We start from the raw sequence: 27,791 nt of genomic DNA on the forward strand, positions 1-27,791 counted from the left end.
TAGATGGACCGATTCATGAGAAAGATTTGTATATGTCAATACATATTTTAAAGAAGTCATCTGGCCATACATACATAGTGCTATCCATGCAAAGCTGGGGCAGGTCTCTAGTATAAATTATCTATTGGATAACTTGGGAAGCTCTGTAAATCATTTTACAGACAATCTTGTTGTCAACAGGTAGGTTGCAAAGCCAGAAGACTGTAGTGAAATCCAGGGAGACCAGTAGAGGATCAGTCATTGGCGCAGTGACTGGCAGTTAACCCTGAATGCAAATAAATGTAACATATTGTGTATAAATACATGAACAGATCCATTACTGTTTGATTACGTTATTGATAAAAAATTACTGTAAACAGTAACAGCTGTAAAGTACATTAGAATAGCTGTCTGGAGTGACTTAAAGTGGAATGGCCACATAAACCGATTGTAGGGAAATCAGATGCCTGGCTGTGAGATTCACTGGAAGAATTTTAAGTAAATGTAATTCATCCATGAAAGAAGAGGCTTATAAAACACATGTTCAACTGATTCTTGAGTATTTGTCTAGTGTGTGGTAGTGAACACCCCCACACCTGCTCCCTCCAAAATCTTCACTGTATTGACAGATTGATCTGTAGCATAGCCTGAGGTCTAGGTTAGGTTGGAAGGTGTTGAAAAGTTGGAAAGTCAACAAATGTGAATGTGAAATAAAAGTTGTGGTAGCAAATTGATGAGTGGTGTAGCCTTGTCACCGTTTGCACCTTATTTAACACACTTTGCCATATTTAACCCACTTTTCATTATAAAAACAAAAACTGCAGGGTAATTTCAGAATAACTGTATTATACGATGGACAAAACTCTGACAAGTATTTTAATGACTATTATGAACATATGAGAAATACACCGAGGCCATGACAAGATTCGCTTCTGCCTAGAGCGCAGGCACATAAAGGGCACAAAAGCTGAATTATAAAATGAAGGACATTTTAAGAATTAACCAGGAGAGATACATGAATTCTCCAACCCCACATGGTCCTATCTTCTACCTGTGAGAAAAGGACTTCCCTTGATCCCAGATACGAACGCATGCTGTTGTCACAGTGTCTTTTCGTCCAAGTACCATCATAAAGAAATGGCTACTGACAAACAGGTGTCACATAATTGTGTACGAAGAGTGCACTTGCTTCATACAGCTACTGCCTACTCGAGTGCATGTTCAGCAGTGGAGTTTTTGCTGCTACTTTGCTATGGCACTGTAGGATCTCAAAGGTTTTCGAGTGGGTGCTGAAGCAAATATGCTGTTTGACCGATGGCTTCTGATTATTCTCAGTTTCTGACAACTGAGGACTGAAGTGAAACTATTTGAGCTAGACGTCTTCAAACTATTTCATAGAATAATAGATGAAATGGGAAACAGATCTCACTTGTGAATTGACTTGTCTAATGTCTTATGCATTAGATGCTTTGTAGACAACAGGGCCAATAAATACAATACAATGAGTAAAATTCCATCTCACTTTAATTTCCTGTCAGAAACACCTTAAATGAGAGCTCTTTATCGTATTTTCAAAAATATCCAGCAGATTTTGGTGGCAAATATAGCAGGAACATCGATAAAGCAGAGCTAGTTAATGAAATAGCAGCTTTCAAATTCCAGTAGAAAGAGCTGATGACACAGCTTCCCAGTAGGCTATGTTGAAGTTGTTTTTTCTTTATTTCTCTTTCTTCCAGAGCACGGGTTATGAGATGCTTATTCAAACATCGAAATAGTTTTGAAGTTTTTTATTACAATTCCAGTGACTGCAGCATCTTGTCAATGCAGTTACAGCAAATTAAAGACGATAAAAAATGATTTAAAGTTGAGTGTAAGTGATGTACTGTGTCCTCATTCAACTCTCTTGGTGACAGCATATGACACAGCTGCTAAATTTGACTTCAGTGACATAACCAGTGAGTTTACTCCACTCAAAGCAAGGGAACTGAAAACAAAATTATAATAAAAATGTAATTCTTGGCAGGAATATCTCTTTATTTATAGCCCTTTATCTTGTATTTCTAGCTAATAATTTATGCACTAATAATAATTTGAGGAGCAAATAAAACATTTCTTTACTATACATGTCACTAAAATCAATCTGCAGTAGCTGACATAAAAAATAAGACATACATTTTGTTTTACTTTCAATTTTTATATAATTTGTAATTTATTACTACAACCATACATTTAATTAGTTGTGTGCAATATTTTGCATCTATTGCTGTAGTGCAACCAACTGCTTCCTTCTTTTAATCAACTTGTACGTATATTTCTTTTTCCCCAGTTTGATTCAGTACCTCCTCATTAGTTATTCAATCTACTCATTTCATCTTTAGCATTCTTCTGTAGCATTGCAGTATGTGTTGTTGGTTTCCGCGGTAGGCTTGTATTTTGTAAAATTAGCTTTCAAATATTTAGTCAGCTTTTCAGATTAATGTGTCTCAAAATAATTTCAAATAAATATTGAGGAGATTCCTTTCCATTCCTCTCAGGCAGAGGAGGTAGTCACCCACTACTAATGGTATCATTGGCAATAATTTGTTGAATCTCCTCTGGGTAATGTAGCTCTACCTGGAGCTGCATTTACATTCACATTCACACTCCACTCTGGCAGTGGAATGTACTAATATTATCTGATGATCTTAATTCCCAGTCATGGAAACTATGCAGGAGAAACAACTGACAGTTATTCTTGCATGACATTTATAACAATAATACAGGCTGAGACATGATGTTTGGTTCTCACAAGACCTACACGTGTGACAATAATTGTCTTGTATATTCTTCCTTTGCTATTTTTTTGGTCTCTCTATGCCATTCAGTTTTGTTCCAAACTATTCAGCAAATTCCAAACACCATTTTAGACACACAATTAGTACGCTAATCAGATTTGAGTATTCTGCTATCGTGTTTATGCTTGGCCAGTACACAAGTGCTTCAAACTTGATCATGGGCTGTAATATTCTTCAGATAACATTTCATTCTGTTGGTGAAAAAGAAACATACTTTAGATTTTATTTTATTTTTTCCCCATTTTTTATTATTGTAAGTGTTCACTAGCTTCTGTTCAATAAGCTTAGAAAGAATGCCATGAAGAAATGACTGTAACCTGTGCTGTGTGTCTCACATTTTATACAAAATCTTTATATCAAATGAAATTGTTTTGTTAACTACACACAAAACTCATCCTGATCCAAAGCTAAATTCACTGGATGATGATGATGATGTATATATTTTTGATTATGGTGCTCTGTTACCAATGATCAATGTTATTCTGATCTTTGACAGTTTTAATAAGATAATTAGCGTACTGTGAATCCATTATAAGTATTTCCAACTGATAAGATGAGTGAGGTAATGCAGTCCTAAGGTGCTGGACACACTTTCTGGGTGAGTACAGTTCAAATTCCTGCTTTCCATCCTGATTTAGGAAAAGACATCACCAATTCACTTCTCCAGTCTGAGCTTTTACTCAGTCACTAATCATCATTAACAGGACATTAAGCTCAAACCTGCTTTCCTTTGTTTGTCTCCAACTGGTGGAATAAATGTCCAGAAGAGTACACGTGCAAACCCTTGAACACACTTGTCTTTTCTGGAATGACACTTTGTGCTTAACTGAAGAACCACTATTTCCTACAGAGCTTTTTAATGTCGCTCATAATTAGTTGTAGGAAAGCTGTTTCATGCCATGATAAAAATTTGACAGAAAATTCGTTAAATTTAACATTAACACCTACTTCCTTATCGGTTTCCTCACTCTGCCACCCACCCATTACTTTTAAAGAATATTTGGTCCTGGTAACAGTAATTAGCCTCACTGATTTCCATGAAACTTTCTAGCTTTTTTATGGTAATACATTATTTTAGCTCCTGAGTACTATCATAAAATTGTACATGCCTGAGGCTTTTGTATGTCATTGCTTCCTGTGCAGCTTGTGCTGAGAACCTGAGTGTTGGCTTCCTGTGGTACTGCTTTTAGATAATGAGATTTCTCCTCTGTGGTCTAATGCTCACCATTGCTGGCCTTGAGTTTGAGTCCCAGTGACCATTTCAGTCTTTTAGTGAGGAAAAGGTCTAGAAGAAGATTCACTCAGCCTCACAAGACCAAAAGCTGCTTAATATAATTGTTAGTATGCAAGGCCCCAGCGTCAAATTGAAGGGCTCCTGTCTGGCTGGGGTCATATGCCACATGCCCCACCCCCTTTGTATTGCATGATGGTAAGCATTGTTAAAGTTACTCAAAAATTCTGGACAGTTATGGACAAGTTAGTTCAAACTGTGATTCTGTGTAATTTGGGTTTTTGTGGTTTATGGAAATCACCTCTTCTTTTCCATAAATTGGGCAACTGCTCTGTTTACAAACGTAATCTTGTGTTGTATGATCCTTTAAACTCTCTTTGAAAATAACTCACTCTCTCTCTCTCTCTCTCTCTCTCTCTCTCTCTCTCTCTCTCTGTGTGTGTGTGTGTGTGTGTGTGTGTGTGTGTGTGTGTGTGTGTGTGTGTTTTAGAAATACTCTCATATATTTTTATCATGAATCTATCTGTAACATATCGCTTCTGCTAGTTGGATCTAAAAAGCTGACAGTTATTTATCATGCATTTGACATTTTTATAAAGATGCACATGTTGCTACAACATAGTGAATGTGTGTGCCTCAAACCCTCGTTGACATTCTTGATAGCTGATGAAATTTGTAATTCACAGATCACCAGAAAAATCGAAGCAGGCATTAAAGAAAGAAGCTAAAGAGGCAGCAAAGAAAGCAAAGAAAGAAGAGAGATTACAGCAAAAGGTATGGTATTTTCAGATTCTTTGGTCTGCAAAAGTTTGTTTGTGTATTAATACAATTACACTTTCTTTGCTGCCATTTTAATGTTGAAACTTTTTTGGGGGATGTATAGTTGTACAGCAAGCATACTATCTGCACTATATTATACATGCCCAGTTCAGAGAGTGTGTGCAGAGGCTGGTGAACCACCACTCTGGATTCGACGATGTATCCTTTTGGCTCGACAGGCACTGAAAATCTCAGCGTCACCTCAGTCATTGCAATTTGGTTCAGTGATCCAACCCACCTTCGAACAACTGTTCAGGAATCTGCCCCCAGCGACCAAGCCATTTAGTATACGTGCTACAGACTGTCTCAAAGATTTGGATCTCTCGGGCATGCAAATAGACACCCAGGGATGGAATGCACTGCCGCCTTGGTGTCTTCAGAAGCCCAAAGTGATATTAAGCTTGACACAGTACACGAAAAGTTGTACTTCAGATTTGGTTTTTACAACTTTGTTTTCATCTATTTTAAGTATGTACCATAGTTTGATTGTTATTTATACAGATGGATCCCAACAGGGGAATGCTCTCTTTGTTCTGCAGTTTTCCCTGACATTGTTTTTAAAGTGCGTCTTCCAGAACAATTTACAAATTATGATGTGGAGTTATATGGCATTGTGATGGCACTAGAGAGGGTTCACAGACATCACCGTATGAGTTTTCTTGTGTGTTCCGACTCTCTTAGTGCGCTGCAGGCACTTCACCAAATGTATCAGGTAGACCCACTGATTCAGCTCATCCACGACTCCTTAGAGTGGCTCCAACACCATGGGAAGGAGGTGATCTTTTGTTGGGTACATGGCCACATTGGGATACAGGGTAACGACGTGGCTGATAAAGCTGCCAAGGAAGCATGTTAGGATGGTGCTGTCCATCAATGTCCCATCCCATTGCATGCCATTATCTCATTTTCTGACAGATGCATCATGCGTCAGTGAGAGTCTGAGTGGTTGCAGGTGACAGACAACAAACTGCAGTCGCTCAAGCCGGCCGGGGTGGCTGAGTGGTTCTAGGCGCTACAGTCTGGAACTGTGCAACCGCTATGGTTGCAGGTTCGAATCCTGCCTCGGGCATGGGTGTGTGTGATGTCCTTAGGTTGTTAGTTAGGTTTAAGTAGTTCTAAGTTCTAGGGGACTGATGACTTCAGAAGTTTAAGTCCCATAGTGCTCAGAGCCATTTTGCAGTCGCTCAAATCGACCACAAAGGCTTGGCAGCCTCACCACTCGAAGGAGGTTTTGCTTTCCAGACTGCGCATAGGGCACAGTCCTTTCACACATGGCTTCCCCCTCTTTCAGGAGGATCCACCATTCTGTGAAGTTCATGGCGTGCTGCTTTCAGTTCAGCATATTGTGGCTATGTGTGTCCTGTATACTGATGTTAGGGCAGCCCACGGACTCGCTGGAGATCTCTGCCCACCATTCTCACAGATACCAGTGTTGCAAACAAGAGTGGTGAAATTTTGTGAACGGTCAGGCCTCATCCCTAAACTGGTGGGCTTTAATACATTATAAACTGCTCTGCATGTGGGGACAACCGTTGTCCCCACCCATGAGATTTGCATGTTGACTTTTTGTCGGGACGCTGATAACCATGATGTCGAACACCCCGCCACCCCAACTCATCATCATCATCATCATCATCATATATTATACATTTTGAGATTTTGTTGCTGCAGTGTGCAGGATGTTAAAGTGGCACATTTGGTATAGTAATAAGTAACAGAATGTTGTTTGCAGATGCTGCCTTTAGCATTATATAAAATGGAATTTGACTGTGTGCAAAATTTAGCTCTGAGAGACCCAGGTCAAAATACTAATTGAAATGTGGCATGGGTTGTTCTCAGAAAGAACTTTTCTGGTTCAGTCCATAAACAAAACAAGGAAATCATATCTACTGGAGGTAATGTAACATGCAGGAGGTTTCAAAAGTGGCTTTCCAACGATGTGGACAACCTACTGGTAATTATGCCCATAAATAATGATGAATAGGAGGGCAGTAAATCTCGTGAGTGATGCTGCTGCTTTGACAGGTGACTTGACCTCTTATGAACTGTGAAATGCGTGTGATTAGTCTGGAGCAAGATACAGTGGGTCAGTGTATGGGGCAGTTTTTAAACCTGGATTGTTTGTAGGGGTTTGAGTAATAATTCTGGTGTTCTTGAATGCTAGTTCCATATGGTGTTCTAGGATGTTATCCAGATTGAGTGGGCAGTGATATAACAGTTTGATGGGTGCAGAAAGAGCTTTGTGAAAGATGTTTCTCAGTAAGGGCCATGGCAAAAATTTAAGTGAATGTATGTTAAATTACTTAAGTCTGCAGGAGATACCGAGCAATAAAGGAAATACTTCTTTGTGTCAGGTTTGCAGAGTAGAGCTTTGAGTGCAGTAAAGTTAATGTGGGACTATGTTTGGAGGAGGAGGAGATTAGTATTTAAAATCCCATCAATATTGAGGTCATTAGAGGTGGAGCGCAAGCTCGGATTAGGAAAGGATGGGGAAGAAAGTCAGCCTTTCCCTGTCAGAGGAACCATCCCGACATTTGTCTGAAGTGATTAAGGGAAATCGCAGAAAACCTAAACCTGGATGGCCGGGCACAGGTTTGAACTGTTGTCCTCTCAAATGAGAGTCCAGTGTGCTAACCACTGCGCCACCTGATTATGTTTGGGTTGTTACTGCTTTTTGCTGTAGTTACTATTTATGCAGAAACCAAGTCTGTAAGAGTGAGACTCTTTGGTTTGAAAGTGGCAACATGTGGAAAAATGAAGATACTTTAGTTCAGTGGTTGGTGTGTTTAATGTGGTCAGGTATTTTTATCTAGCCATCAGAGTATTCAATATCAAGATCAAAGAATTTAGCATGTTCGGCTGAAGTAGGTGAATGATACTTGGAAAACATTGCAGTTGAATTGACAGAAGATGACTTTGAGTCACTGTAATTAAGATGTTAATGGCCTGACTGGACCAGATGAAAGCTTTAAGTTAGTATTAATAGGTTATGCAAAGACATTGTAGAAAACTCTTATGTCACTTCCATAGTCATACTAGTCCATTTTTATATTGAAATTGTGGACTTTGTTTCATTGTATATGTAATATTAAAGTTGTGTGTTTTTATTGAACGTTAATAATTCAGTCAGTTATCAAATTCCTGTTTAAAAATCAAGTGGCTATGCATTTTGGAGGAGGAGGAAGAAATTTGTGTCTAACGTCCTGTTGACAATGAAGTCATTAGAAATGGAGCAGAATCTTGGATTAGGGAAGGATGGTGAAGGAAAGTGGCTGTGTCCTTCCGAAGGAACCATCCCGGCACATTCCCTAAGCGATCTAGGGAAATAGCTGAAAATCTAAACCAGGATGGCTGGACACAGGTTTGAACCATCGTCGTCCTGAATGCGAATCCAATGTGCTAAACACAGCACTACCTCCCTCGGTGCTATGCATTTATCAGAGTTATGATGCAAAATGTGTAAAGGAACAGAATGTGTAAAATAAGGGCAAAAATTCTTCATAATGTAAGACCATAAGATGTTCCCTTCATGGCCACAACTTTTAATGACAAAATTATTTTCAGTCTTTTAAACACTTTTTGTTAATAGGTATTACAACAGTAATTTGATTGATCTGTTGCGTTTCAGTATTTTGCGTGTTCTGTTGCAGTCTTTTGTAACAGAATATTGAAAGTTGAAACAGAATGTTATTAGTGTCTTGTGTTTTTTCTCCAAATGATCCCAAATTTTCTTTTTAAAGTGAGAATTTTGCTTCAAGCACAAAAACCTATAAGCCCTATTTTCAGCTTCTCTTTTCAGTAAGAATATGCGTTGCTTAAGCTAAAAGAAAATAAACAGAAATCCATTTCCTCAAAATGTAGCTTACTTTGAAGATAAATTTCTGACTGAAATCGAAAAATTGTGTTGACACAATACCCACTATGAGAAATATACAAATAAAGGAAGTGTTGTAGGTTTAAATTGCAGTACTGAACATTTAGAGATATCACATTTATGGTCTTGAAAATTGATTTTTCTTGGTATGAGATCTGATGTTTTCCTGACATATTTGTAATTTATAAAATTCTCAGGTGCCTGGTGGGTTCTTGTCATAATTACTCTATGATATTTTGGCAAACAGACTATTTGCCATCTTCAGGTGGTTTCATCTGAGCTACCTGAAGATGACAATGAGTCTGTCTGCCGAAATTGTGATGTACCCTTTCTGGGCACCCTAGAATTCTACAAATTGTGTCTCTATATTATGAGAATGGAAGTTTGCTACTCACCATATAGCGGAGATGCTGAGTCACAGACAGGCACAACAAAAGACTCTCTCAATTAAAGCTTTCAACCATTGGCCTTTGTCTCTATGTTGTGCCTATCTGCGACTCAGTATCTCCGCTATATGGCCAGTAGCAACTTTCCTTCTCATAATATTGTTACATTCTATTCTGGATTTTCCATTGCATTTTTTTTATTTGTGTGTGTGTGTGTGTGTGTGTGTGTGTGTGTGTGTGTGTGTGTGTGTGTGTGTGTGTGTGTGTGTGTGTGTGTGCAAGAAACTGATTTTACAAAGGGAAACTTTTATACTTCCTAAGATTTTTGTAGGTAATTTTCTTGCAGTTTCTTGTACCCACATATTTATGCAATGCTGAAAATCCTTTATTATGTGTCTTTTTGTTACAGGCAAGCCAAGATGATGCTTCGGAGCCTGATTTTTGTGCAGGAAAGTATGGTCAGCCTCCAATGATTCAGAGTGCGGAAAAGACTCAAAGGAACTTTGTCCATGTTAAAGATATTAAGGATGAGATTGCTGGTCAGTGTGTTTGGGTTAGAGGTCGTTTACATACTAGTAGAGCTAAAGGTAAGTAATAAACTGACCAAAATTTTGTGTCAGTATCAGTAATATGTGATATTAAGTCCCTTCACATAAACAGGGTGGTCAGAAGCAGTCTGAAAAGCTTGTAAGGTGTTGCATGGTTGGTAGTGCTGAGAAATAACTGTTAAGAAAAAAATCCGTACAGTGTGCCATTTTTGAGTTGATGAGCATTGAATTTAGCCAATCAGGATATTGCGCATGCAAATTCAAGAGGTCCACCAGATGCAGTTAGCGTCAGCTGTTCTCATAGCAGTGATGATAGTGCATAAGACTGCTCAGCCTTTGGCTTGGGTACGATCCTTACTACAATCAAATTTTCAATTATTGTAACAACCTGATTGGCTAACTTCAATGCTAATTAACTGAGAAATGGTGCACTGTATCAATTTCACAAGCACAACTTACCCTGCAGCACCCTTACAAACTTTTCAGATTGTTTCTGACCACCCTGTATATTATGTTGCTTTGTATTGTGTTCCAACTCTTCTTCTTCTTATTCTTCTTGTTATGATTATTATTCTTATTTTCTTTCTTCCTGTGCACCAACTGACTGAGCAGGCCACATGCCTTGCACTCAACTAACACAGCTTAGAAAGGTGGCTTGCTTTCCCTCTCCATATTGACTGTACATTTGATTTTTGAAAGTACATCATTCATATTATTCATGAACTGCTGTCGTGACAGTTGAATGCAATATCATTTTAAGCTGGAATTGTCAGTGTACCAGATGGGTGAAGTTGTGTGGAGCTGAGAACATATTCCTGGGAATGATCCCTGAAGAAATTTCTACTGGTTGGTGAAAGTGGAGAGCCCATCAGTGTACCATTCATCATTTCATAATATTCACTGTCCCATTAAAGGTGACATTGGTCTTAGAGAACAAAGAGAATAGCCACAAAACACTATTTGAGAAGACAAAGATCTTGGTACATGTGGCTACTTAATGGGATTTCACTCTAAGAAAAAGCAGTAAGTTTCACTTATGGCCCAATAACTTTCAACAGAGAAGAGAGCTACACACCTTATGAGGCATAGTGTGGCCTTGGACACACAGGAAAATGCTTAACTGTCCCAGGTCAATGGGAGTAGCCGGTTTGAATGTAGTGTTGGCCCCTTGCACCTGCTAGCACCATTGCATCCACGGTGGGCTGATGCTGTGGCAGGCTGCTTAACTTACCTTTCTACACCTGTGTTAATTATGACCACCTCTGGAACATATTGAATGCTGCTCTCTTGCTTATATGTGGCTTACATCTTAGTTATTTTACCTGTCATAAGATTTAACTCTTGAGGATGATGGCTGTGAAAATTGTTGAAAACATGAGAATTTTATCTCCCTTGCTGTTGCTTGAAAACTGAGAAAATTTTATCTGCCTGTAGTCTTATTTATTAAAAAAAATGTTTTTTATCTGTAACGGTTTGCAGTGGCATTCCTTTTGTGGGTTGATAAGTATCAGTCATGATACAAAATAATCTTGTTCAGTTGCATGTGAGGACAATGAATAATTAATACTCTTTGTTCACTTTCCCCCTCTGTAGTAGAGTTATTCTTATACCTTTTTCCTAAAATTAAAGAAAAGTGTACCAAATGTGATTCAATTTTCAAAATTTTCCTTGTATTTTAGGTGATATGAAGGTTTGCATTAACACAAAGGACATTTCTTAGCTGAGGCTATATTTGTAGACATTATCATTCATTGATCAGTAGTGTAGTCTGTGAAGTGACCTATATTGCAATACTGTGAGCTTAAAATGTTTTATGGATGTAACCTTGAATCATGTATCTGGTTCTATGTCCTACTTTTACCACACAACATATCCCTCATAAACCAATGTTGAGTGTCCACTTACACCTTTCTGCTTCCTGCAATAAGAGCACTCAGTGGTATGCATTACAATTGGTGTTTTGATACAGTACATTGTGTTTACTGATGATGAAAGGACAGCCTAGTGTTTGACAAGGACCTTGTACATTACGCTGGAGGAGAACATAAAAAGTGACTTGGTTAAATACCTCATGGTTGTTCTCAGTCCATCGGTCAGAAAATATGAATAGAATATATCGAACTCCACTGACTTAATACAATTTTTACAAGTATTGCTTATTTTGGGCAGAGACATTATAGTCTGTTCCAGTGTTGTTGCCTCTCACAGATGGGTCTGTGACAGATTTGCAGCTTGTTACCTGGAAATTTGATACACCTATCGCTAAACTCTTGAAACATTTGCTTACATTTGCTTATTTTCTATTCAGTGGAGAGTGAACAAACTGATGACGTAGCTAGGGGCAGCTCTTTGTCACCTGTGGTTGTCAGTACTTTATGTTCACGGAGAACTTCAGGAGAAACTCACTACCATTGAAACCAACCTGTTTATTTTCATATGTAGACAATAACTTCAAGGTATGGATGCAGGGCAAGTGGGATTCAATAAGTATTGTTATCTTAGCTCTATACATCTAGATATTAAGTGAGAAAAAAGACTGACAACTACTGTTTCTCGATTCTGGAGGGATGCAAGAATGCTGCATCACTTGGTCATAATGTTGGCAGAAAGCCCACTCACATCATTCTCTATATACATGGTTTGAGTTGTCACCATATAACATGTAAAAACAATGGACAGGGCAAGCTCGTGCATGGAGCCTCCAGTTTTTCTAACCAGGAAAATCTAACATGCATTACAGTGTCTGAAAACTATTTTAAAGAATGATAAAGTAAGTGCCAGAAAGGCCTGTTTTCTGTCCCAGACCGTGTTGCAGACGAGTTTGCATTGGAATGACTGTGTGGTTCTCACTATATGCTGGTTCTAAATCCAGATGTTCTAGAAAAGAATATCAAATTTTTCTTTTGCGTATGACAACTCCATAATAGACAGAGGTGTTTGTAAGTTATGAGAGTCAATACATCTCATCAACAATCTAAAAGTAGCATATGGTACTGATCTTTGAACCTTCCTTCAGAGTTTACAGCAGAGAAGTTCTAAAAGTTTTACATTAATCTGGTAAAGATGATGGTGGTAGATAGCATAAGAGCTGAGTTGTGATTGCATAATTATATGCTATTTACAGAGTGTATACGACCCGGGACAACCAGGAAATCCGGGACAAACCTGGGAATTTTTTCATCTGGGAGAAAACTGGGAAAAACCCAGGAATTTTTAGAATTCCAGGAATTTTTCATTGTTTTAGTTTTCAGTGAAATTTTTGTCATTTTGGCTGGTAAGAACCGATACTCTACCAAAGGATATCACTGTATCCCACTACTGCAGAATAACACTGCAGTAACAAAACATGAACGAGAGAAAAAAAGAAAATGGAAATGAAACGTAAGTTGCAAAGAAAATGCGCCATATACAACAACAAAACAGTGCTCATACAAGCGTCTGCCAACAGCAAAGTGTGTCAAAGGCTTTATAAAGTCTATGCAATGCTTCATAACAAAAAATTGCCTCCAATGAGCGTGACATGACAACTGTTTAAATTAGATTCGTTTGAGCAGTTGTGGGTGGGCTCTTGCACATGTGCAGTTGCTTCTAGTTGCAGAAGTGTGGCTGGGTGCCACTATCTAGTATTGCCCCGGTTTGGAAATATCGTAGATCTGGGGCTGATGCACAGAGCAGTTTGAGTTGAGGTGGGGAGGTGGGTCGTCTCCACGTGACCTGTGTTTACGTTCAGCGATTTTGTTGTTTCCTCTTTGTTTATTGCCCTCATGTTACATGAAAACAAAACCGATTTTTGTGGTCAGGTGCTAGCAAATGAATTAAAATACATTTGCATAATTACAGAAGGCTGAAATATGTTATTAGTTTCAGATTTTATTTCCACCTTTCTGGCAGTCAAGCATTAATCGCCTTGCAGAATGATGAAGTTATTTTTGTTGGTTTGCTAAAGAGATTTGGCTTTTATTAATCTTTTCCACTGAGGCAGTCAATTTCTTTGAAATGAAGTGTTTAATTTACACTATTTGGCTAGTTTCAACTGTTTGCTGCATTTCAAGTGCACATATGGCATTATGCCATAATAAAGAACCAAACATGAGATAATACAGTACTGGCACTCCAAGAGTGACATGAGCTATGACTGGTCTACAAAAGCGCATCACAATCTCTATTTCAATGCTTTGGAAAGTAACATCTGTAATATGAAAATATGCAGTGTACATGTTGCTGCACATCAAAGTTTCATTCAAAACGTATTTTGTCCCCCCCCCCCCCCCTTCCCCCCTGTTACGTTTTCTGGAGTGCCGGAAAATTAAATAAAACCATAACCATTCAAATGACTGAGTTTTACAGTGCTGAGTAAGAGAATACTGTCACTTAACGTGGAAAAAGTGTATTTTCACCTGGAAGAAAGTGTATTTTTAACCAGGAAATCTGGGAATTTTTTTTTCCTTGTCCATGTTTATACCCTGTATTTAGCACTAATGGGTTAAAATGAACAGAATCACAATAATTTGCATACATAAAATCGTGTACTGTTTAATTTTTTGAGGCTGTCATGTCTTGCGTATTCAGTCACATTTGAACTTAATATGTTTACAGAGATAAGGCAATGAGTGAATCACCAGTATGCAGGTGAATGTGAGTGTTCAGTTGATGCTAAACCAAAAGATGGTTCACATTGAAGACTGGAGTGGGTGTCTTAGGTGTAATTGACAAGGATTAGTGCATCAGTTGTAGAAGACAGCCTTTCATTGTCACAACTTTCTCACTCCAGCATCTTTAAATTTTGTGAACAACTCTCCATGAAATCATCTCTGCCAGTTGTAGTGTAACTTTGTATGTGTCCAAGGGGTTACTGATAATGCAGAAAGACTAAAAAAAGAAGAGCTTTGGGCTTTCATTTGACTTCTTGACCTGGTACGAAACTAAGGTGATGGATGTGAACAGCCATGCAGTGCGTGTGTGCAGGGAGGGGGGGGGGGTTGTGTAGGTATAGGCACAGGCGCAATAGTTTTTCGTTTGTGGTGTCAGATATCATTATTTCTAGAACAGTATCTTGTACTGGGTAAAGTTAATTTTACGCGACTGTATTTGAGCATTCAGGCTACTGTATTCATGAGTGCCTTTGTGGTATATGTAGTAAAAATTCTTTAATATTGCTTTCAGCGTTATGGAAGGTGTTGTTATGATTCTGTTACAGGAAAACAGTGCTTTATTGTTGTTAGACAGCAGGAGTACACTGTGCAATGCCTGTTTGCCGTGGGAGAAAAAATTAGTAAACAAATGGTGAAATTTGCTTCAAAGTAAGTCATTCATCTTCAGTTTTCTGTTTCGTAATTATTGACACTCTTTTCCTTTTGTTGTCATATAAAATCATTTTACATTGTGGAGCATGCTAATATTTAGTTATCAATTATTTTGTAATTGCGGAGAAGGTTGTTAATTAAATATGTGAAAGTGGCAACCTAAAAATCATGCCAAGCACCTATACCACACGAATGCCTTATTTTTGATATCATGTTCATAAGTATTTTTGCCTTCTAAGTGTGCCACTACTTCAGTGTCATAGTCACATATCAGTCCACCAGTGATAGTGCTATTCCAGATTCCTCTTTAGTCTCCCAAAACCTGAAATTAATCGAGTCCAAGATGTATAGAAGTTGGTCAAGCAGCTCCAAAATCGATTTGCTATCTCGGAAAAAAAAAAAAAAAAACTGCTCTTATTATTAAAGAAGAATTTGGCATTGGGCTTTAGTGTGATTTTTATACTTTGAAGCTTGTATTTGCACTGTTACTAGTTTCATCAAAATCAATCAACTCAGTAGCAGTGCATGAGCAGTTAACAGCAGATATCTTATTGCCTTGTGGCAGTTAATGTTATGGATGGAATTGATACAAAAATGAGACTGATGCTGCAAGTTTGTGTACCTACTACATATGTTTAATTAGTTTTTGACATCATTTGAATTTACACATACCTACATTTGTTCCTTCCACTGCTCAAAACATTTCAGCATATTGATGAAAAGCTCTCTGGGTGACTAGGTGGCTAGCAGGGTCAAGATACCATGACATTTTGATGGTTGTCATACTAATCATTTTCTGGTACCAACAGATGATGAGTATGACACTCGTCGAATTGTTTTAACATCTTAACACTATCACCCGGCTGGAAACCTTAAAAATTTTCGTCAGTAGTGTATGGTGGGAATGTCTAAATTTAACGTGTTTCACCATATTGTTCCCCATTTAGCTGCACGGAAGCAGATCTCTCTTAACCATCGAGTGGAGCATAAGAACATTAATAAACTGTTTGTTTACTCGCTCTGACATGATTTATTTGAAATGCTAGACCTTTTGTATACCTAAAACTGTGGCAGTGGTCAAATTCATTACAGTGGTTGAGGTGGATTATCTTTGTATTTTAACACATTGTTAATAGGGAAAAAAATTGTGAAAAGAACTTTCAGACTGAAGTTGCAGGTTATTTTCATCTGTAATAATCATTTTTATTTTTTGATAAATAAGAATTTTTGCAGCAGAGATCACGTGTTTAAGTATTTTTATTTCCTCAGTGACTGGTTTTCACACAGTCTTGCTCCCATCTTTGGATTTACAGTATACCAGGAGAAAAACATTACTGTGACATCTGAATAATTGTACAACCAAGATACAAGTGGAAGAACATAATAACCACATCACTATATTTGTACATACCTTCTGGTAATATTACTGTGCATGAATCATGCAACCATAATGAGAGCACACTCCATTTATAAAACAAAGACGCCACATTGGCTTGTCAAATACTTAAAATGAGTAAATAAAGAGTCCATAAGACCCACAGTGCACACCAAAGTGGAAACGAGTTTGTTTGTGGAGCTGTCATAACTACGGCCCATCAGGAAAGACTCAGCAGGCATGCAGCTTCAGTGTTAATGGGTGGTTATGCTCTTGGTCAACAGGTGCTTGAGTGGTAATGGAAAATTATCTAGTGGTGTAAGGGAAAAAAACCATAAGCATTTTGATAATATCCCACAATAGGGCACAGACTGTCAGTTCATCTGTATCAACAGTACAGTTATATTGTACACTACTACATTTATAGCTTATTTATCCAGGTATATAAATTTTTCTTGTTGAAGGTACCAACACATAGAGACCTAGTTCCTACACTTACAGGATCATCCACAGACTATACCAGAGATGTGGCACACAGACATTCGAAGTGTAAGCCAGTGTCAGTTGACTGAGGAGATACTTTAAGGCCAAACTACCTTAGGATTACAGCTCCAACTCTCAAATATTCTTGGAAAATAATATTGACAGAAAAAATAAAAATGAACAAAAAATAAAATAAAAACATAATATGCCCCAAAACTGTGAGCTGGTGGTATGAAGCACCCATCGATAGGATACCATAGATGTGAGAGACCTGTTTTTGTGACCTGTGCCCAATCAAATGTAACATGAACATACTTAACAAGTAGTATATAAGGCAGGCTGGACATTTTAATTCATCAGTTTCATAGGCATTATACAACCACAACTATTTAAGGTGACGAAGTGTAGGGCAGTTGCTTTGAATTATCAGAGGCACCAACATACAGATGTATTAGAGAATATGACATACTTAGCAAGTAGTATATAAGGTATGCAGTACATTTATACATCACTTTCACAGCTATTCTTAAAACACAATTAAGACTATCAGGTGTAGGGCAGCAGCTTTGGAGTATCAGAGGAACCACCATAGAGACATACTTATTAAGAAAGTTAGGTATAGGGGTGTGTGCCCCATTGGATTAATGACGAATCCAGTAATGATATCCTGGTTATATCGGTGGACTGCCTACTAATGTGCAACAGTAAGGAGCACTACTACAAAGGAAAGAAACATGCTAACCTATTGGAGTACATAATTGAGTACCTAATGGATAAACTATAAAAATCACCCAAAAAGAGCAATGCATCTATAATAATTTATCCACCATTGGGTTCTATGGTGCTCAATTACGTGAGAAGAGTCTTATGTTCTACATCACATTGTTCCAACACTGGCTCACTGTAGAAAAAAGTGTTCTTCATATGTGTCAGTTTCAGTTTTTATACATATTTTATGCAGTTAATTTAAGTTAGCTGACAAGGACCATTCAACTGATGCAGCTTTATGAGCAAGCTCCAAAGTTGCACACAATATTGCAAGAAGTGTTGTGCAATTTTCAGTGGGACCCGTATTCAAATCGTACTTGCTGGCCATAGCAGAGGACCAGAGCCAGGAGGGATAAGAAAACTTGTAAGAGTTTGCCTCTCCAAGCAAACAGTTTCTTGTTGGATCCAAGACGTATGTGGCTCTGGAAAACCAACTGAAGAGAAACGTCAGACTTTCATTGCTTATTCATTAGCACTTTATGAAACTACCAATGTAACTGACTACCTATGCACAGTATGCAATATTTGTATGGGCTGTTGACTCCAAATTACAGGTATTCAAGGTACCATTAGATGTTATACCTGTGGATTACACAACCATATGTTTGAGGTGGTATGTGAATCCAATAAAATCTTGTCTGCCATGGGACAGGCTCTATTCTGCAGTGACGGATGGAGCTCCACGGATGGTTGGGAGTCAGCAAGAATTTGTCTCTCGTGTGAAAGAAAAAAATCAAGACCGAAGCTGAGAAAGATTTATCAAGTGTACACTGTTTTATCCATCACGAGGCCCTTTGCATTGAAAGTGTGCAATATGGCGACATCATGAAGGTCATGGTACAATGTGTGAATTTTGTAAGACATCATGATGTCAATCGCCACCAGTTCAAGGGATTTTTGTAAGACCTTGAAGCAGCATATGGTGACATACCCTATCATTGCACGATACAGTGGATTAGTAGAGGCAAAGTTCTCAACATATTTTTTGCTATTCAGAAGGAAATCACCCTACTTGTGGAAATGAAAGGAGAAATGCAGCCATCGCTCAGTGATGACAGACTTTGCCTTTCTCACTGATATCACAGGATCCTTAAATTTGTCATTTCAAGTAAAGAATATTTTTATTGCTCGCATGTATGACGAAATAAATGCATTCATGGACAAACTATCTGCTTGAAAGGCAGCTCACTGCGCAAAATTCAACATTTTTCGAAAGCCTTTCATTGCTGTAATTACCTCCTTACTCATGTTTTGTGGGTTATCAGCAAAATGTTTTACAACCCTGTCAGTCTTTCTAGACCAGCTTTAGAGACCTACGTAACCAAGAAAATGAATTCGAATTGTTTTGCACACCATCTGCTCAAGGACAGATATTACAACACAACCAATTTGTTAAGGTGGTCCCATGATCTTCATGCAGAAAAGTGTCCAAAGCTATACAGGAATGCTCCTCTATATGTTGTTGTGAACAATTGTTTTTGTTTTGAAGAGGGTAAAAACTACAGAAAGATTTCAGCTCCACGACCCAACACTGAAGAATATTCTGCGTCTTGCAGCAATAATGGGTCTCACTCCAAATATTTCATATCTTGTAATAAAAAGAAACGTCTTGTGATTCTTGAGTTTCTCGTAGTGTAGTTGTTGACTGAACAGTCCACGTGTGTACTGCCAGTTCGTAGTGTCCAACAAGCACAATATTTTGGTGATCAGACAGGTCACCATTATCAGGTGTGCTGACAAACTGAGCATCTGAGGGAGCATGGCCTACTAATATCCCCTGGCCCCGCGAGCCTCTCCGTCCGTGGCCACATATCGGCGGTCGCAGAGACGCTAGGGTTGGCATCTGTAATGGCGTTAATGTAAGTTCTCCGTCCACCCTGGCCCTCAGATGGGTTTGTTTGTTGAGAGTCTTCTTAATTAAACTCGGTGCTGGTTTCCAAGCCTTGCTAAGATTATAGCCACAATCTCAGTTGATGAGATCATCCCTGGTATGATTTTCTATGGCCCCTCTAATGATGCTGTCTCAGTATTTGAAAGTCTGTGCCAAGATACTGGTACGTTCATACTTCATCACATGTTCTCAGATGGACAGTGCTCTATGACTGCTGACTTGTTGGGTTGCATCAGTTGAGTGTGCCTCTGGTGTTCTCCACAACAATCTTCAACTGTGCGCTTTGTGTGTCCAATATACATCATCCCACATTGACATGGAATCTGGTATATACCACCCTTCCTCAAACCAAGATCATCTTTGACAATTCCCAAAGATGCTCGTGTTTTATTGTGCAGGAAAAAGACAGTGTCTACTCAGTGCTTCTTCAGTACGCGTCTGATTTTTCCTGATAGTGCGCACATGTGTTGTATAAAGGCAGTGGCTGCCTCTTCCTCTGTTGCTTCTTCCATCTCCACAGGCTGTACTGTTGTGGTGGGCTGGAGAGGATGCCTAATCTACCATTCTGGGAGACTTTTTTTTGAATACAGTTCTGAGGTGTTCCGGCTCATGGGGCAGTCACTCTGCGTCTGGAAACATTACCAGAAGAGAGAAGGCAGCGATTTGGGACCTGTGTGAGTGCCCTGAGATTGTCGTCATACCTGCTGACAAAGGGAGTGCTACTGTTATCCTTTCCTTCAAGAACTACACTGAGAACATGCAGATCCTGCTAGGTGACAACTCTTACAGGAAGATCAATGCTGACCCCACAAAAAAGGGGGAGAACAAGACAAGGAATCTTCTCAAGGGTGCAGATCCACCAGAGGGTGTCACCGAGAAACTGTTACCTCAAGGACTTATACTCCATTGCGCTCCATTGTCAACAGCATTAGGGCACCTCCCTCTTTACTGGCAAAATATGTGACAGAAATACTAAGCCCGTATTTGGGTAAATACTCTGATCATATTCGCAATTCTGTAGATTTTGTAAAACAGCTTGACAACCTCAGGGAGAAAGGCTTAGATATCCTGGTGAGTTTTTGTGTCATTTTGTTATCCACCAGGGTACCTCTATGACAGTCACTAGAGTTTATTGATGAGAAATTTGATACCAAGGCCACTGATCTTTTCAGGTGTGTCCTGACTTCCAAATATTTTCTGTTTAATGGAGAATACTATGGAAGAAGTAACAGTGGGCAGCCCACTCTCACCTGTGGTCATGAAATTGTATATGAAGTACTTTGATGAGGAAGCTCTAGTGTCAACCAAATGGAAATCCACGTGTTTTTTCCATTATGTGGTTGACATTTTCGTCATCTGGCCCTATCGAAGGGACAAACTCTTGACTTCCTTACATGTTTGACTCCATACATTCCAACATCAAATTCAGTATGGAGATTGAACCAGAAGGAAGATTACCATTCCTATACGCCATGGTCAAAATAATAACTGATGGCACTGTGGGCCATGGTGTGTATCAGAAGAAAATGCACACTGACCTGTATTTGAATGTAAATGCTGCCACCACCCTTGGCAGAGGAATGGGATACTAAAAACACTAGTACACAGGCTGTGTACCATTTCAGATGCAGTGTGTCTGCCCCAGGAGCTGGAACGCCTCAGAACTGTATTCCAAAAAAATGTATGCCCAAAATGGACGATTAGGTGCGCTCTCCACCTCACCACAGCTATACAACCTGTGGAGACAGAAGCAGCCACGGAGAAAGAGGCAGCCACTGCCTTTATACTGTACACTGGCACATATTGAAGGAGCACCAAGTAAAAACTGTCTTTTGCCCACCCAATAAAACAAGAGCATTATTGGTAAATGTCGAAGATGATCACAGTTTGTGAAAGGCTGGTGTGTACCAGATTCCATTGTCAATGTGGGAAGACATATGTTGGACAGACAGTGTGCACTGTTGAAGATCGTTGCCAAGAACACCAGAGGCACATTCAACTGACGTATCTCAACAAGTCAGCGGTTGCAGAGCACTGTTCTGAGAATCACGTGATGTAGTATGAACATACCAGGACCTTGGCACATACTTCCAAATACTGGGGCAGCGTCATTAGAGAGGCCAAAGAAATTCATCGCTGAGATGAACTCATCAACCAAGATTGTGGCTATAATCTTCACAAGGCTTGAGAACCAGCACTGAGTTTAATTAAGAAGAACCTTAGCAAACAAAACTATCTGGTGACCAGGGCAGACAGAGAACTTACATCAATGCCATCACAGATGCTGATGCTAGTATTCCCGCAACTGCAGACACCGATGCATGGCCGCAGACACGGCCACGAGTGTGGACCGTGGTTGGAGCATCTTGCGGGGCAAGGGATTATTAGCTGGCCATGTGCCCTCAGGAGCTCAATTTGTCAGTGCACCTGACGATGGTGACATGTCTGATCACTGAAATATTGTGCCTTTTGGACACTGTGAACTGGTAGTACACCCATGGACTATTATAAAGTATTACTATTTTTCACTTAAACTGAATTCTTTTGTTACATGTATCCTGCCACAATGCATTACTTGGTTATAGTCTCCTCATAACTGGATTTATAATATAAAGTGTTGACTATACACCCATGACTATTTTCCCATACATTTAAGCATACAGCAGACTGCTTCACTGCATGTATGTGCACAGTCTGTGCACCCTGCCTGGTGGGCACGGCTGTGCCTGTATGTGCCCAGCTGCCCTCCAGTGAGTGTGCTCACTGGAACAGCATGTTCTACGTCATAAGATACTTTGACAGAATACAAAGTTGTTCGTAATGGTGATAAAATACATGAGAAGGGTATTGTGCTCTAACTCACAAGACATTTTGACAGAATACAAAGCCATTCAGGAGTCATTTTACTAACAGTGCATTATAGAAAACTAACAGTATTTGTTCCAGGAATATAAATAAAATGGCATAACAGTAATGATACAGTCTGTGGATGGCCTTCTTACCTTCTTATGTAGTATTACAAAAGGGGGGGGGGGGAGGTGTGTTTGCTGGCCTATTTGGGTAAGGTACTGCACAAGCCTTAGTTTTTGCCACCAGAGTACTATCAATACTGTAGTGTGAGCATGAGTTGCCATGCACTGTATTAAAAATTTTTTCTAACGAAAAACATCTTAAGAACTTCCTTTCCTTTTTTTATATGTTAAGTCAGACTGTACTGTATATCAGTAGCACAGGTGGGTTAGCTATGTGGAGTTATTAACATCTATAAGTTTTCTTTATATAAAAACAGGATCAGTGTGACTAAGACAGATACAATTTAATGTAACTTCTTGGGATGACCTACCAAAAAATAAGTTAATTGTATACTAAATGAGTGTATCATATGGGTGCTAGTCATGAAAAAGATTGTATGCATATCGAGACGTATTGACAAATGATTTAGCTGTATTAATTTACGAGATGAAAATGTAGCATAAGTCATCTATATGAAAAGCAAAAGGGAGACATAGTGGCCATATATAACAGTTCATGTTAGAAGAAACTATGTATTGACTATGTATAGGGAACTGCAGCAAAGGAGGCAGGCAGGGGGAAGGGGGAAGAATAAGGACTGTCAATTCTTGTAAGAAAATTGCTTAAAGAGAGAAGCACAGGGGTGGGAGGGTCATAATGGATAGTGGGAGGGGACTGGGGGAGGGAGAACGGGAAGAGGGGATGACAACCTCATCAAAAATGTTGAAGTTATTGTCTGCTGATTCTAATTGGTCATTGAGAATATTTTGATGGCTGAGTGAGGTGGCGCAGTGGTTAGCTCACTGGACTCGCATTTTGAAGGACAACGGCTCAATCCAGATTTAGGTTTTCCGTGATTTCCCTAAATTGCTGCAGGCAAATGCCAGGATGGTTCCTTTGAAAGGGCACAACACAACACAATCTGATATTGCGCTACATCTCTAATGACCTTGATGTCGGGATGTCTTCCTTCCTTCCTTCCAAACATATTGACTTTGATGCTTCAGATGTTTGTATATTTGCATACACTCTAAAATGTGTATAATAGCTCCACAGATGAACTCACTTCCACTGTGAGGCACACAGTTTGTGTTATTGGCTTTTTATTTACTCTGTTTTATATATATTTGACAAGCCAATGTGGCATGTTTGTTTTATGAATGGAGTGTGCTCTTTTTACGGTTTTGTGATTCATACACAGTAATATTATTTCCAGAAGATATGCACAAATATTGTGAGCTGTTAATTATATTTTTCCACTTGTATATTGGTTGCAGATGCCATAGTAATGTTTTTCTCCTGGTGTATTGTAGATATGAAAATGGTAGCTAGCCTCTGTTGAAACTGGTCATTGAGAAAATAAAAATATTTCAATACATGATATTGGTTGCAAAAATTCTTATTTATCACCAAAAATATGAACGCAGCCAGCAACATGTGCAACCTAAATTTTTATTTGTAACAAGTTCATGTAGGGACAGGAAGACAATGTAAAGTACCTCTCTTTGTTATCCAGAATCTTGAATACACTGCATTGCTTTGAGACTACTTTTATACTTTTTGCTCAGACTGTTTTCTTACACATGTGACATATGTCGCCATGTTCTCTGCAGACCATCTACGGTTCTTACTTGTTGTTTCATCTTCATTATTTGACCCACTACTGATACAGGTAATATTTGATCCTGTGCTGTTTACAGGTAATACCTTTCTGTGTATATACACTGAGGTGACAAGTCATGTGAGAGCAATATGCACACACACAGGTGGCAGTAGTATCGTGGACACACAGTATAAAAGGGCAGTGCATCGGTAGAGCTGTTATTTGTACTCAGGTGATTCATGTGAAAAGGTGTCCGATGTTGTTATGGTCATACCATGGGGATTAACAGGCTTTGGACAGAGAATGGTAGCTGAAGCTAGATGCATTGGAAATTCCATTTCAGAAATTGTTAGGGAATTCCAGGACTCATAGGTTTAAGAGTGTGCCAAGAATACCAAATTTCAGCCAATACCTCTCACAACGGACACTACAGTGGGTAATGGCTTTCACTTAATGGCTGAGACAAGTGATGCTTATCTAGAGTTGTTAGTGCTAACAAAGAAGCAACCGCAGTAATTGATGTGGATGTTCTATGAATGTATCTGTCACGACAGTGCTGTGAAATTTGATGTTAATGGGCTATGGTAGTAAACAGGTGATGCGAGTGCCTATGTTAACAGCACGACATTGCCTGAAGTGCATATCCTGTGCTTGTGGCCATATCAGTTGCAATCTAGATGACTGGGAAACCGTGGCCTGATCAGATGAGTCTCGCTTTCAGTTGGTAAGAGCTGATTACGGGGTTTGAGACTGTTGCAGACTTCACAAACCCGTGGACCCAGGTTGTCAACAAGGCTCTGTGCAATCTGGTGGTGGTTCCATTATGATGTGGGCTGTATTTACACGGAATAGACTGGGTCCTCTGGCCCAGCTGAACTGATCATTGACTGGAAGTGGCTAAGTTCGGCTATTCGGAGACCATTTGCAGCTATTCATGGACTTAATGTCACCAGACAATGATGGAATTTTTATGACTGACAATGTGCCATGTCACTGGGCTACAATTGTTCATGATTGCTTTGAAGAACATTCTGGACAATTTGAGTGAATGATTTGGCCACCCAGATTGCCCGACATGAATCCCATCAAACGTTTATGGGACATAATTGAGAGATAAGTTCGTGCACATAATCCTGCACCGGCAAGACTTCCACTGTTACCGGCAACTATAGAGACAGCATGGCTCAATATATCTGCAGGGGACTTCTAGCAACTTGTTGAGTCCATGCCACATTGATTTGCTGCACTATCCTGAACAAAAGGAGATCTGACAACAACATTGGTAGGTATCCCATGACTTTTGTCACCTCAGTGTATTTCACGTTCATAGTGTGTCACTGAGACGGTAAAGATGCTAGTTTGCCTGATATCTTTTCTTGTAACTACTCTATGAAGAATCCATGTATTTATTCCAGTGAAGTGCAATAAATTGTAAAAATCTTGTACAGGTATCACTGTGAAGCAACTTTTACTGAATATTTTCTAGGCATCTGGTCCAGTAAATACACTCAGTATTTCTTTTTATAATGAATTTTATGGAAGATGTTTCAACTCATTCCTATTTCCTACACTTGAAGGAAGCATTCTGAGAAAAAATTTAATTTTTTTGCCTCGGTAAGTGGATGAGGTTTTCATCACATTTTATCATGACAATTTCAAATAGTGATACTTCGTCATTCTTACTGATGTTGGTATCTCTCTTCTTGGGTGGTTCACTGTACCCACTGGACCTATTTCCGTACTCTTAAATATTTTGATAAGGTGCAAATGTGAGGAGAAAATGCATTGTACCATTCCTTCCGTTTGTATGGAGTGGTGCTATAAGCTTCATAAAAGCAAGTTTTCTGCTTGTTTGGAAATCCAATGAATAGTTGTTTGGTATCGGCATCCATGCTGATGATAATTTAATGTCAGATTTATCTGCCTTACTAGTCATGTATGGTGTAAATCTGCATCTGACCTAATTGGGAAAGAGCTGTTCATCAATTTTAATGTTTTGTCTCAGACTGTGTATTAGAGAAGGATTTTTGATGAAATTATTACAAATTTCTGTGCACCAAAGTTAACTTGTCTATTTTAGTGTTATTGATAACACAGGCCAATGATGAAAAACTGTTTTGCTGAAAATACCTTATTCTTATGTTTTTTTTAGGGTGGTAAATCCAAATATGATATTTAAAAAACTATGTCACCCACCATTTCTTCACATTTTACTGTTAAATTTATTAAATTATGCGATTTTTTAAAGAATTTAACAGCTTTTATGTAGTTAAAATAAATTAAAAGGGAGGTGTAATGAATGTAGATGACGTTGGTAGCACTGCTGAAAAACATTTGCTGGCAAAAAAAGTTGGGAGGTCGACGGTTCAATCCCGCGTCCGGCCATCCTGATTTAGGTTTTCTGCGATTTCCCTAAATCGCTCCAGGCAAATGCCGGGATGGTTCCTGTGAAAGGGCACGGCCGACTTCCTTCCCCATCCTTCCTTAATCTGATGAGACCGATGACCTCGCTGTCTGGTCTCCTTCCCCAAACAACCAGCCAACCAGGCAAAAAAAGGTAGACTCTATTTTTGTGTTAACAAATGGTGTTTTGTTTACTGTTAACCTAACCTCACTTTCCCATCTCCTGTACATGTGCTCTGTACAATTTCTAATCGTGGTTGTAAAAGCTCTGCTGACAGTTTTTGTTATATTTGTGGTGAATTTGTGAGTAAAAAACACCAAAGAAGCATTACAGACTTTGTGAAAAAGGTTTCTCTATCATATTTTGTATCTAAACTTGGTGATCAAGATAAATCTTGGGCGCCGCATAAGGTATGTTGTGTGTGTTGAAGATCTGAGAAAATGGTCCAAAAAGGAGAAAAAAGCCTTCAGATTTGCTGTTTGTATGATATGGAGGGAGCCAAGAAATCATTCCGATGATCGCTACTTTTGCAGTGTTGATATTACTGGTCATAATTCGAAAAACAAGAAGATAATAAGCTACCCTAACCTTCCGCCCGCCATCGACCAGTAGGGCATGGTGTAGATTTGCTCGTTCCTGAACCACCAGATGATTTAAATTCTATTCCAACAGAAGTATTTTCTGATGTACAATCTGATTTAGATGAACCAGATGATGATGAATTCCATTGTAATACAGAAAGTCTACAGCCCAAAATGTTTACTCAGACAGAGCTTAAGGATTTGGTTAGGGATCTGGGCTTAACAAAAGAAAAAGCTGAGTTGCTTGGCTCTAGATTAAAAGAAAAGAACTTATTGGCAGCATATTGACTGACTTATTTCCTGTTGTTCCTGTTGGATCATAGGGCAGCAGTAAAGACCTTCCATCTGGTTCTGTAGGCAGCCAAACATTTCACTTCACTCCATGTTTTACCAGCTTTCATAGCTTCTTCTTCCACTGTTCTTTTCCATGTCTTTTTCGGGTGGCCATGTGTACGTGTTCCTTCTGGGGTCCAATCCACTGCTGCCTCTTCAACAGCTCCTTGTTGTTTGCGTATTGTGTGACCAATCCACCTCTGTTTTCTTTCCTTTATTTGTTCACAGATTGGTCGCTGGTTTGTCATCTCCCACAATTCGTCATTTGATGTAACATCTGGCCACCTCACATTTATAATTTGCCGAAGACACCGGTTTATGAAGACTTGCAGCTCGTTTACAATCATGTTTGTTACCTTCCATGTTT

General features: G+C 39.0%; 1 protein-coding gene across 2 annotated transcripts in view; it reads left to right on the top strand.

Annotated features, from left to right (window-relative positions):
* The window catches only part of LOC126248481 (aspartate--tRNA ligase, cytoplasmic), a 105,683-nt gene that overhangs the window by 24,648 nt on the left and 53,244 nt on the right, over positions 1-27,791 (top strand). For both annotated transcript variants that reach the window (XR_007545492.1, XM_049949499.1), the window contains exons 2-4: positions 4,731-4,818; positions 9,533-9,710; positions 14,869-14,971. Coding sequence is in view for 1 of the 2 variants with exons in the window: in XM_049949499.1 (XP_049805456.1) it covers positions 4,731-4,818; positions 9,533-9,710; positions 14,869-14,971 (369 nt within the window). In the remaining variant the exon portion in view is untranslated. The remainder of the gene's footprint in view (positions 1-4,730; positions 4,819-9,532; positions 9,711-14,868; positions 14,972-27,791) is intronic.

Source organism: Schistocerca nitens, chromosome 3 (assembly GCF_023898315.1).
Source record: "Schistocerca nitens isolate TAMUIC-IGC-003100 chromosome 3, iqSchNite1.1, whole genome shotgun sequence".
Classification (NCBI taxonomy): Eukaryota; Metazoa; Arthropoda; class Insecta; order Orthoptera; family Acrididae; genus Schistocerca; species Schistocerca nitens.